This window comes from Brachyhypopomus gauderio, chromosome 1 (genome assembly GCF_052324685.1).
Source record: "Brachyhypopomus gauderio isolate BG-103 chromosome 1, BGAUD_0.2, whole genome shotgun sequence".
In the NCBI taxonomy this organism is placed as follows: Eukaryota; Metazoa; Chordata; class Actinopteri; order Gymnotiformes; family Hypopomidae; genus Brachyhypopomus; species Brachyhypopomus gauderio.
The window spans coordinates 46,433,929-46,446,981 of record NC_135211.1 but is presented as its reverse complement, the minus strand read 5'-3'; the positions used below and the strand labels follow the sequence as shown (position 1 = coordinate 46,446,981).

At 50.9% G+C, this 13,053-nt stretch overlaps 1 protein-coding gene across 1 annotated transcript in view; it reads left to right on the top strand.

Moving 5' to 3' along the window:
- The window catches only part of lrba (LPS-responsive vesicle trafficking, beach and anchor containing), a 184,498-nt gene that overhangs the window by 132,228 nt on the left and 39,217 nt on the right, over positions 1-13,053 (top strand). Inside the window, 4 exon segments of the mRNA XM_076996609.1 lie at positions 5,577-5,694; positions 5,941-6,043; positions 7,671-7,786; positions 8,018-8,130. Coding sequence (XP_076852724.1) covers positions 5,577-5,694; positions 5,941-6,043; positions 7,671-7,786; positions 8,018-8,130 — 450 coding nt within the window.

Sequence of the window (13,053 nt, the reverse complement as noted above, 5' to 3'; positions counted from 1 at the left end):
CCAGTGTAGTGGAGAGAGTGTATCCCAGTGTAGAGGAGAGAGTGTATCCCAGTGTAGTGGAGAGAGTGTATCCCAGTGTAGTGGAGAGAGTGTATCCCAGTGTAGAGGAGAGAGTGTATCCCAGTGTAGAGGAGAGAGTGTATCCCAGTGTAGTGGAGAGAGTGTATCCCAGTGTAGAGGAGAGAGTGTATCCCAGTGTAGAGGAGAGAGTGTATCCCAGTGTAGAGGAGAGAGTGTATCCCAGTGTAGAGGAGAGAGTGTATCCCAGTGTAGTGGAGAGAGTGTATCCCAGTGTAGTGGAGAGAGTGTATCCCAGTGTAGTGGAGAGAGTGTATCCCAGTGTAGAGGAGAGAGTGTATCCCAGTGTAGTGGAGAGAGTGTATCCCAGTGTAGTGGAGAGAGTGTATCCCAGTGTAGTGGAGAGAGTGTATCCCAGTGTAGTGGAGAGAGTGTATCCCAGTGTAGAGGAGAGAGTGTATCCCAGTGTAGAGGAGAGAGTGTATCCCAGTATAGTGGAGAGAGTGTATCCCAGTATAGTGGAGAGAGTGTATCCCAGTGTAGTGGAGAGAGTGTTATCCCAGTGTAGAGGAGAGAGTGTATCCCAGTGTAGAGGAGAGAGTGTATCCCAGTGTAGTGGAGAGAGTGTATCCCAGTGTAGTGGAGAGAGTGTATCCCAGTGTAGTGGAGAGAGTGTATCCCAGTGTAGTGGAGAGAGTGTATCCCAGTGTAGTGGAGAGAGTGTATCCCAGTGTAGTGGAGAGAGTGTATCCCAGTGTAGAGGAGAGAGTGTATCCCAGTATAGTGGAGAGAGTGTATCCCAGTGTAGTGGAGAGAGTGTATCCCAGTGTAGTGGAGAGAGTGTATCCCAGTATAGTGGAGAGAGTGTATCCCAGTGTAGAGGAGAGAGTGTATCCCAGTGTAGTGGAGAGAGTGTATCCCAGTGTAGAGGAGAGAGTGTATCCCAGTGTAGTGGAGAGAGTGTATCCCAGTGTAGAGGAGAGAGTGTATCCCAGTGTAGAGGAGAGAGTGTATCCCAGTGTAGAGGAGAGTGTGTATCCCAGTGTAGAGGAGAGAGTGTATCCTAGTGTAGTGGAGAGAGTGTATCCCAGTGTAGTGGAGAGAGTGTATCCCAGTGTAGTGGAGAGAGTGTATCCCAGTGTAGAGGAGAGTGTGTATCCCAGTGTAGAGGAGAGAGTGTATCCCAGTGTAGAGGAGAGTGTGTATCCCAGTGTAGAGGAGAGAGTGTATCCTAGTGTAGTGTGCGCAACTAAACCCCTCATATTCAGACCCTCTATAGACACTACAGTGGACCATGTTCCCAAAACACCTGGACAGAGATGTCTCTTTAGTCATTTAGTGTGTGAGTGAAATGAGGCCTTCTAATGTAAGATTTACCTGAGCTGAGTGATTTTGTCTGACAGGGTGGCTTGCCCAAGTAGAGCCTATGTACAGTGTGTGTGGGGGTGTGGGTGGGTGTGGGTGGGTGGGTGGGTGTGGGTGTGGGTGGGTGTGGGTGGGTGTGGGTGGGTGTGGGTGGGGGTGGGTGGGGGTGTGGGTGGGTGTGGGTGGGGGTGGGTGGGGGTGGGTGTGGGTGTGGGTGGGTGTGGGTGGGTGTGGGTGGGTGTGTGTGGGTGTGTGTGGGTGTGGGTGGGTGTGGGTGGGTGTGTGGGTGGGTGTGGGTGGGTGTGGGTGGGTGTGGGTGGGTGTGTGTGGGTGTGGGTGGGTGTGGGTGGGTGTGGGTGGGGGTGTGGGTGGGTGTGGGTGGGTGTGTGTGGGGGTGTGGGTGGGTGTGGGGTGGGTGTGGGTGGGTGTGTGTGTGGGTGTGGGTGGGTGTGGGTGGGTGTGGGTGGGTGTGGGTGTGGGTGGGTGTGGGTGGGTGTGGGTGGGTGTGGGTGGGTGGGTGTGGGTGGGTGTGGGTGGGTGTGGGTGTGTGGGTGGGTGTGGGTGGGTGTGGGTGGGTGTGTGTGGGTGTGTGGGGGTGTGGGTGGGTGTGGGTGGGTGTGGGTGGGTGTGGGTGGGTGTGTGTGGGTGTGGGTGGGTGGGTGTGGGTGGGTGTGGGTGGGTGTGGGTGGGTGTGTGGGTGGGTGTGTGGGTGGGTGTGGGTGGGTGTGTGTGGGTGTGTGGGGGTGTGGGTGGGTGTGGGGTGGGTGTGGGTGGGTGTGCCTACACCATTAATCCCTCTCTGATAAGTCTTCTGCTTTATTCCTATGAATTCTATCGGTTCCTCCACTGTTCTTGGCCTGGGCTGTGTTACGCTGCTGGTGAAGTTGATGGATCACCCCACTTCCTTCTCCTCATTAATTTCATCACCTTATCGCCTACGCCACTTCATCTGACCCAAAGCTAATAATAAAAAGCCCATCCGTTATCCTTTAACACAGCTGGCCAGGCGGACGAGCTTAATAACAGCATACAAATTGAACTTCAATCACCTCATTTTCCTCCAAACGCACACAAGCACATTAACCACGAGAGAGAGAGTTTGGTCCCCCCCATCTCTCTCTCACTCTTTCCCTTTTCACAAGGGGACTCCCTCTTTCTTCTCCTTGATCTGAGGGAGCTGGCATGTCTGAGCTGCTTACAGGTTTATAGGCCTTATGAGCAGTCATAGGGTGTTCGTTAGCGGTAATAGAGTGTTCATTAGCAGTCGTAGGGTGTTCATTAGCAGTCGTAGGGTGTTCATTAGCAGTCGTAGGGTGTTCATTAGCAGTCGTAGTATATGTATGAGGAGAAGAGATGCTGTTTCTTTTTCCTCACTGTGGAGCCTCTTATCACTCCCTAAACACAAGCTTGCAAGCTGCCCAGAAGAGGCAGTCTTCCCACACTCGTTTATCTTGGAGAGGTGTAGATAGCTCGCTCTCTCTATCTCTCCCTTTCTCGTTCTCTTTCATTCCCTCCACCCCCCCCCCCCCTCTCTTGCTCCTGTTTTAAATTCCATTCAGTTCTGTCAGAGACAGAGCACATGGTCCGTAGTGGCAGTCCCTCGTGTGTGTGTGTGTGTGTGTGTGTGTGTGTGTGTGTGTGTGTGTGTGTGTGTGTGTGGTGTGTGTGAGAGACTTGGAGAATTTGTTCGGTCCTTTGGCAAGGGGACTGTGTGTGTGTGTGTGTGTGTTGTACGTGCGTATGTGTGTGATATGTGATGCGTGTGTGTGTGTGTGATGTGTCCTTCTTCATCTCAGACTCATTGCTGTGCCTGACAGAGACAAATGACACCACTCAGAAATGAGAGCAACTGCCTCCAAGCCCCAAACAGGTTGAGTGGTTCCCAATGACACTGACACACACACACACACACACACACACACACACACACACACACACTCAGGAAAAGGTGCTTTGTTGTCTTTCTGGTTTGCATCTGGCTTGTTTTCTGTTCCTGTCCTCATGTAAAAGGTGCTGATTATATTATTACACACACATACACACACACACACACACACACACACACACACACACACACACACACGTGTAGGTCTGTCCGTATTATGTCTACTCAGGGACCTGTGTCAGTGTTTTGTGTGTGTGTGTGTCTGTAGAGGGCACGCCTACAATCTGTATCTCCTCACTTTGAGGTATATAGATATAAAATGTGCTCAAGTTCAAAGGTCAAAGGTACTCCGTTTCTTTGGCTGCCAGTGCAGTTTGCTGAGTTGATGGTTTAGTATTGAACTGAAATGTTGAGCCAAGGTGCGAGTTCAGTATGAGGGCTTTCTGTTAGCCTGGGTTTGACTAGGAAGGGATTCTTCACAACTGTAATGCTCCTGTCTATGTCTTTTGTGTTTGATACTTAAACTTGCTCAGCAGATACTCAGACACATGGGGTTTTGATAACAGATGTATAAAAGATGGAGAAATCAAGACCCTCCATCTCTACTGAGTTAATGGGCACATAATAGTGTATTAGAAAAGCAACAGCAGGTTCAGTGTCTCTCTGTGTTTAATGTCCTGCGCTGATGGGCGAGAACAAGACTCAGCAGTGATTAGCTGGAGCTCATTTCATTACACCTTTAATCCAGACAGCAAACGCACAAATCCTGTAGATAAACGGTCCCTAGTTCACCCTTCAACTCGGCCCGTTTAAGAGAAGACTGAGAGAGAGCTTGGACTGCACGAGGAGATCCGCCCGGATCCCTCCAGAATAAGAACCGTCTCCTTAGGTGTTGGAGAGATCCGTGTTGAAGTTATCAGACTTATTTGCGGCGATCGGACGCGTTTCGTGGGGAGCGTTTTTGCGATCTGCACTGCGGCAGACTGCCGTGAGGAGGAAGAGGACGAGGACGAAGGACGAGGATGCTCCTCGGCACCCCCTACGGAGCAGTGGCAGAATGCGCCGTTGCTGTGGTGACGCTTTGGCCTTAATCCACATTTAATTGAACTCTGGAGACTTTGAAGTATGAGTGGGGGGGGTTGTGTTACAGCAGCAGTGATCGCTGAAGGAGGACCCAGCTGCTCCTCCCCTCCCCCCACCCCCGTGCCTCCCTAATGAGCTCCCCCAGACGCCTTCGCCAGCCCGAACCGCTAGCCGCTACGTACGGGTATCTCTGATTAATTCCCCCCCTGCTCCTCCTGGCTGGCTCTCTCTCCGCCTCTGTGCGTCCCTCCAGTCCTTGCTGCATGGCACAGTAATTAGACCCTGACGCCGCGGAGCGCGAGGGAACGTTGGGACAACGGAGGCTAAAGATAGGATTAACGCGCGGGCGAACGGCAGCGTCTGTGTGTGTCAGGCCACCTGACAGGCATCCAAACATGTTACTCTGACAACATCTCGCCTCTCCTCGGAGAACACTGCTGCTCCTCAAAGACGGCCCCTCCCCCCTCTCTCGTTACGGTGTAGGAGATGCCTGTCTCTTAACCTCTCCACGGTTTGTGCTGTTGTTCCATATTAACGGGCTCCTTGAAGACATCGAGGAGGTGGCGTACCAGCCGTGACCCTCCGTGTCTCGGTCATGAACGCCAGCCGGGGCCATTACTGCTGCCTCCTGCCTCCTTCATGCCCTCCTCTCTCTGGATGTTGTGCTGGCTGCAGCATCGTTGTGTGTGTGATATCGCACGGCAGCACCCAGGAAATATCTTTGCACGTGCCTGTTCTCGCCCCTTTCGAAATTCGCCCCTCGTCCAAAGCGACGGGTGAAAATTCACAGGCAGCGGTGATAAAATCCAGCTGTCGTGCTCGTATTGATCCGGAGGTTAAAATTTGATTGATTCGGTCCACTGTGCCCTACTGATCACCTTTTAGTGAAGTGCCCCCTCTTTTACAGTGTGTGAATGGGGCCCATTTTGCTCTTTAAAGGATCTCTTCTTTATGAGCGCTGATCAATACTGCACATCCATCGTGCTGCCTGCGTGCCTCCTGCCCTAGCCCTGATGGATGATGCGGGGCCAGCTGCTTCTGCCTGGCCCGCGCCCGGCCGCTCGTCACTCGGCTGTACTCCCCTGTCCCCTTTCTCCTTCACTCTGCTTGCCTTCTCTCATCCTTTCTTTTCTGTTATCCCCTCCTCTTTGTCCCATGTTCGCCTTCTCCTCTCCTGTCTTTCCTCACTCATGACCCTGTGTGTGTGTGTGTGTGTGTGTCACAGATCTTGTCATATACAGAGGGGCTGCATGGGAAATGGCTGTTCACAGAGATCCGTGCAGTTTTCTCTCGCCGTTACCTGCTGCAGAACACGGCGCTGGAAATCTTCATGGCCAACAGGAGTAAGAGCACCACACACACACACACACACACACACACACACACACACACACACACACCCACACACACACACAACCGAAGACTACAGAAACACCCTAAATCTCACGATAATAACACATATGTTTTGCAACATGTATAATAATACATATAATAATCCATCATGTGTAATTATCCATATAAAATTCAACTATATAGGGTCATAAATACAAATAATGTAGAAATATTCAAGTGATGTGTTTTCTGTTCAGCGGCGGTGATGTTCAATTTCGCCGATGCGGCAATGGTGAAGAAGGTCGTGCACTGCCTCCCCAGGGTGGGAGTGGGAACCAGCTTTGGGCTTCCTCAGACCAGGTCAGTGGCCACGCCCCCCACACAATGCCCCGCCCCAGTTAGCGGACTGTTGGTCTGTCCGTCTGTCTGTATCCCTATTTTTGTCATTCAATCTCTTTATTTCTGTCCTCTACTTTATTATGGGTGTGTGCTGTGTGAATCTGAGCACCAGCTGGTCTGTGGGTGCACTTAACATTGTAGATGACCATTGCTAGTGTGTTTGATTTTGACACCTGTGTGTGTGAGAAAGGTAAAAAGGGGGGTGTGTCTGTATGTGAGTGTGTGTTATTGGTGTGCAATGTGTAAGAGAGGTAAAAGGGGGTGTGTCTGTGTGTGAGTGTATGTTATTGGTGTGCGGTGTGTGTAAGGCAGGTAAAAGGGTGTGTGTGTGTGTGTTTGAGAGAGTGTGTGTGTTATGGGTGTACGGTGTGTGTAGAGGGCAGGGGGTTGCTACAATAGTCTAATTGCCTTCACACAAACACAATTCACATAATTTATTTATGTCTACAATTCCTGCAGGGCAGTGCAGTGCAAAAGCTCACACCAGCACAGGAAACACACACACACACACACACACACACACACACACACACGTACACAAACCATCTTTCAGAGAGCTCTGATCTTAAGCTGCTGTGTTCAAGGCAAAGAGCAGACGTACCAGTCATCACTGCAGAATGTCTGCACCATTAATGATGTAATTGCTGTTTTTATGAAGTGTGATATTTCTGATCGCACTGTTGGAGAGTTGTGAAGCTACATTGCATATTGTTGATAGTGATTTACTAGAATATGTGAGTGTGTGTGTGAGTGTGTGTGTGAGTGTGTGTGTGAGTGTGTGTGTGTGAGTGTGTGTGTGTGAGTGTGTGTGTGTGAGTGTGTGTGTGTGAGTGTGTGTGTGTGTGTGTGTGTGTGTGTGTGAGTGTGTGTGTGTGTGTGAGTGTGTGAGTGAGTGTGTGTGAGTGAGTGTGTGTGAGTGAGTGTGTGTGAGTGAGTGTGTGTGAGTGTGTGTGTGTGAGTGAGTGTGTGTGTGTGAGTGAGTGTGTGTGAGTGTGTGAGTGTGTGTGAGTGCGAGTGTGTGTGTGTGTGTGAGTGCGAGTGTGTGAGTGCGAGTGTGTGAGTGCGAGCGAGTGGGCGTGTGAGTGTGTGAGTGCGAGCGAGTGGGCGTGTGAGTGTGTGTGTGCGAGTGCGTGCGAGTGCGTGCGAGTGGGCGTGTGAGTGTGTGTGTGAGTGTGTGTGTGTGTTCATCGTCACATGAGCGTTGTTCCAGCACGTTCTTCCAGTGCTGAGTGGCCAGGCTACAGGGAGGCAGCCTCACAGCTCTAATGGCTGTAATCACACATGCTGGCAGTGATAAATCCCCTAATTTGGCCTCGCTTTAATGGGCTAGAGGCAAATTTGTTTTTGTGTCCTCATGCCAGCCAGCACTGTACATACACACACACACACACACACACACACACACACACACACAGAGTAATTGGGAAAAAAGGAAAGCATCAACATACGTTTCACTTTATATCTGTTTCCTTGCATTTGAGACACATTCGTATGTATTTGGTGTGTGTGTGTGTGTGTGTGTGTGTGTGTGTGTGTGTGTGTGTGTGTGTGTGTGTATGTGTGTGTGTGTACCTGTGGACGTTGATAGGCGGATCTCTCTGGCGACCCCCAAGCAGCTGTTTAAAGCCTGCAATATGACCCAGCGCTGGCAACGTCGGGAGATCTCCAACTTCGAGTACCTCATGTTCCTCAACACCATCTCGGGTGGGTTTTCCACCTCCGTCAGTCTTCTGCTCCCAGTTATTTACTCAACGCTCTGTTTTAAAGGCCAAACATTAAAATCGTTATTCATTCTGCACGGCTGAAGGTGTCGAGACCACGCAGCAATTCTGATGAGGCTGAAGTGTGCTGTGCAAAGAAAATAAACGTGTGTGTGTGTTTGTGTGTGTGTGTGTGTGTGTGTGTGTGTGTGTGTGTGTGTGTAATGCTTCTCAGGTCGCACCTATAATGACCTGAACCAGTACCCAGTGTTCCCGTGGGTGATCACTAACTATGATACCGAAGACCTGGACCTCACACTGCCCAGCAACTACCGAGACCTGTCCAAGGTACACACACACATCCAGAGAGGGCCATGGCGTGGTGTAGGGAGAGCACCCATGTGTACTACATGTCATGCCCTGTTGGCCCCTCCCCCCACTCTGTTTGGCTGCCTGTATTCCCTCAGGACCCAATTAATGCAGCCTGTGTCTCCCAGCACACACTGCTGACCGCACACACGTCTAGCTGCACGCGGGAACGATCACGCTCACAACTCACTCCTGCCCGCCCTCTGTTGCTCAGAGCAAGATGTCTCTGTGGTGCACCGAGGCCACACCTCCTCACCCACGCTCCCAAACACACCCCCCCCCCCCCCCCCCCCCCCCGACCCCAACACCGCACTGACACTACAAGGCGTACATACACTCTAACTGCGAGGAATGCTCACTCTCCCACATTTGTTTTGATATAAAAAATGTTGACGCCTAAACCCTCACTGCCTGGCTCCTGTTACGGAGTTGAAATTCCACGTTGATCTGCCTCGTCCCCCCCCCGTCGCGATGGTTGAGTCCTGCGTTTCAGCCCAACTCTCCTGCTGGAAACCCTGGCTCCCCTGTCCGTCTCGGGCGGCCAGGTCCATTCAGGGAGGCTGAGGGGTGGGTGGTGGGGGAGAGTTCTCGGTGATTACACCCCGAGATCTGATGAATGAACCAGCCGTCCTCCTCCACCCGAAATGGCGGGATAAATCAGAGCCCAGAGTGGGAGACGGAGCGCTAATGGAGGACGCGGGGGGCGCGGCCGAGCGCTGGGGTTTCAGGGCTGCGTTTGGCTTCAGCCAGCACGCGTCCGTCACTGGACTCCGCTGGGCTGAGTAATTGGAGCGAGGCTGCTGGATCGGTCGGACCGGAACGCGTCTCCAGGTCCTGGGACTCAGTTCCACACAGCACCTAACCCCGGTGTGGAGATCCCACCCTCACTTCTCTACGCAGGAGTGTTTTTACTGCAGGAGTGGAGTGTGGTGAAGGAGTAGGAGGAGTAGGTGGGCACACACACACACACACACACACACACACACACACACACACACACACACACACACACACACGTGCATGCTTCTGCCCCCCTCTTCCTTTGTTAAGTCTCCTTGCAGTTGTTTTTCTGTTTAGCCATGCTGTTTGTGCTACATTTTGCCCACTATGTTAAAAAAGCCACACACACACACACACACACACACACACACACACACACACACACACACACACACACACACACACACTGTCGTGGTTGTTCTCCCCCTCCCTATTCCTTCCTTTCTAGTTTTGACAGCTCTGCCCCTGTGTTCAGTCATGCCTGTAGGCTCCGGAGAAGAACAGAGGAGAGAGGAGGGGGAGAGAAAGGGAGATGAAGGAAGAGAGAATGCAAGATAGAGAATGAAAGTGCAGTCCTGTTGTCTTACCCCCCCTCACACAACAACCCCCCCCTCCCCCGCTGTGTGTGAACCTCAGCAATCTTTATTACAGCTGTTTTATTCTTGCTGTTGACACGAGTGATATCAGTGTATGACCAGTGGACCATGGCAAGCCAGTCTCGCCTGCTGAAACCCTCCATGCTTACTCTAATTTGTGTGTGTGTGTATCTGTGTGTGGCTGCAAACGCCCTGTCCTCCCGTGGTTGTGCTGCTTTGATAGAAACAGGTCATGTGGGACCTTTGACATTGCGAGGTGAAATTGCTATAGACGTGGTGTCACACACACTGCCGTCCCCCTCGGGCAGAGGAACGCACGTCATGAATTTATGTTCCTTTTGTTCCCATCATTACAGCCTCACCGACTTTCTTATCATAAACTCTAACCTCTCCGTCAGCGTGTTGGCCAGGCCTGACGGTGGTCTCTCTGCAGGCACAGCCCAGTCATTCCCAGCTTCATATACATCAGGTCTTACAGGAGGAACCTCAACCACACCCCTTCCCAGACTGTGCCCCTCCCACTGGCCACACCCCTCTATCCAGGCCACGCCCCTCTCCCTGAGACCTTTTTTTACCTCTGTGGGTTAAAGGCATGTTAGATACATTATCATGAGGCCACAAATAATTTGTTTTGAAAGCGTTTTAATGATGGCGATTGTAGAGTACAATTCTTGGTCTTGGATGCAGCAATATATTTTTTTCTCTTCCCCACCACCAAGATTTTGATGAGATAAGAGATGAGATTTCAGATGATCCAGAGCAGAAGGCTCTTCGCTCCAGCTTGGTTTGTATACAACGGCGAGGGTGGTGACCCAGAGAAGATTTATGTTCATATTTGCAAAGAAACAAAGCAAACGCATTACAGAGCTGCACAGCCTCATTGGGTATTGACTTCAGTGCAGTGGTGAAATGCCTCACAGCCACAGATGCTTTATAGACAGAGAAGCTTCACTTAGCACTGATTCTTGGTGAGTTCTGTTTGTGCTGGCTGTTGTGTGCATACTCGATTTAAAGCATCTTGGAGCAAAATAGAGCTGAATGTATCCATTTTGAGAAGTTAAAGGAAGATGGTTTACTCAGTACATGTTACTCATAGACAAATTACATATATAGAACATTAAAAAGCACGACTAGGACAATCCTGCATGATTATTGGAGGGTCTGTTGTTGACGCTGTGTAAGACAGGTGTTGGTAGAGTTTAACTGGTATGGTCTAGTGTCAGATTAGCGTATGTCTGGATCGCTTGGTTTGTGTGGCATGTATTTCGACTTCATTTTGTAAAGCATTTACATTTACATTTATGGCATTTAGCAGACGCTCTTATCCAGAGCGACTTACAAAAGTGCTATGTAGTTGCTTGGAATCTCCAAGGTAGAATAGATAGTCCTGAACACAAGGTACTCCAAGCTGGAAAAACCACTAGACGAAAGTCAAATGATAACTAACAATTATACCTGAATATACACATCCCCTGAGGAAAAAGACAGTAAACAATTCCTATAACCCAATTATGCACAATACCTGAGGAAAGAGACGATAAATTACAATAGACAAAGCATAATTATGCAAAGTGCACTTGAAAGAGGTGGGTCTTCAGTCGGCGTCTGAAGACAGCAAGTGACTCCGATGTTCGGACACACAAGGGAAGTTCATTCCACCACCTTGGAGCCAGGACAGAGAAAAGTCTGGATGCTTGTCTCCCATGTGTCCTGGATGATGGAGGGTCAAGACGAGACATACTTGAGGCGCGGAGGGCTCTAGGTATGCATCTGGGTTTTACCATGGCCATCAAGTAAGGAGGAGCTGGACCATTCTTTGCTTTGTAGGCCAGCACCAGGGTTTTATATTTGATGCGGGCAGCTACCGGAAGCCAGTGGAGGGAGGACAGCAAGGGAGTGACATGGCTGAACTTGGGAAGGTTGAAGACCAACCGAGCTGCAGCGTTCTGGATCAGTTGCAGGGGTTTGATGGCATGCATAGGAAGACCAGCCAGTAGGGAGTTGCAGTAGTCCAGTCTTGAGATAACAAGGGACTGGACAAGGACCTGAGTGGCCTCCCTAGAGAGAAATGGCCGAATCCTCCGAATGTTGTGAAGGGCGAATCTGCATGATCGTGTTGTGTTAGCAACGTGGGCGGTGAAGGAGAGTTGATTGTCGACAACTACACCAAGGCTACGCGCTTCCATGGATGGAGTGATCACGGTGTTCTCAAATGAGATAGAAAGATCACGATGAGGACTGGCTCTTGCAGGGATGTACAGCATCTCTGTCTTGCTTGGGTTAAGCTTTAGGTGGTGAGCTGCCATCCAAGAGGCAATGTCTTTCAGACATGCAGAGATTCGAGCTGAAACCTGTGTGTCAGAGGGTGGGAAGGAAAAGAAGAGCTGGGTGTCATCCGCATAACAGTGATAAGAGAAGCCATGTGCAGATATTGACTCACCCAGAGAGCGGGTATAAAGGGAAAAAAGAAGTGGACCCAGCACTGAGCCTTGTGGAACACCGGTGGAGAGTTTGCATGGCGTGGATGTTGATCCTCCCCATGTTACTTGGTAGGAACGACCCTCCAGGTAGGATGCAAACCACGTCCATGCATTGCCAGTGATACCAAGGCCTGAGATGATGGACAGGAGGATCTCGTGATTGACTGTGTCAAAGGCCGCCGAAAGGTCAAGCAGAATCAGAACTGATGATAGTCCAGTTGCTCTAGCCGCATGGAGTTTCTCAGTTACTGCAATGAGTGCAGTTTCCGTAGAATGTGCCGGCTTGAAGCCAGATTGGTTGGGGTCCTGAAGCTGGTTCTGTGAGAGAAAAGAGGATAGCTGGTTGTGTACAGCCCGTTCAAGGATCTTAGAGAGGAATGAGAGGAGAGATACCGGTCTGTAGTTGCTGATGTTGGTGGCGTCAAGGTTGGGTTTCTTTAGGATTGGCACCACCCTGGAAAGCACCGTTGGCTTTCCAGCCTGAGCAAGAAGGTTGTGAGAGAGGGCAGAGTTCAGGATTCAAACTACCGGGGCTAGATGTGTTCTCCTCGAGACGCCACTGGAGAAAGGTTCAGCCTTACGAGTGGAGTGTGTTGGGCTCGACACCTGTGTTCAGTTCCTCACATCACCACTGAGAATAGGAAGGGGACAAGGGAGTGAGGGAAGGGGACAAGGGTGTGAGGGAAGGGGACAAGGGTGTGAGGGAAGGGGACAAGGGGGTGAGGGAAGTGGACAAGGGAGTGAGGGAAGGGGACAAGGGGGTGAGGGAAGTGGACAAGGGGGTGAGGGAAGGAAACAAGGGGGTAAGGGAAGCAGGTTGGGCTATCAAGAACTAGGGGATATCGGATGAAGGGTTATGGGACAGAATGTGAAGGGGCAACAAGGGGAAGTGGATAACGTGAGAGGGGAGGGGCTAAGGAGGTACACCCATGAGACCACGCCCCTGATCTACATCACTGTCAGAGGCAGAATCCCATCAGAGCCACACTGCACTACTCCTTTAGAGGAACACATAATATGGAGGACCCTTGAGGTGTCACACACAC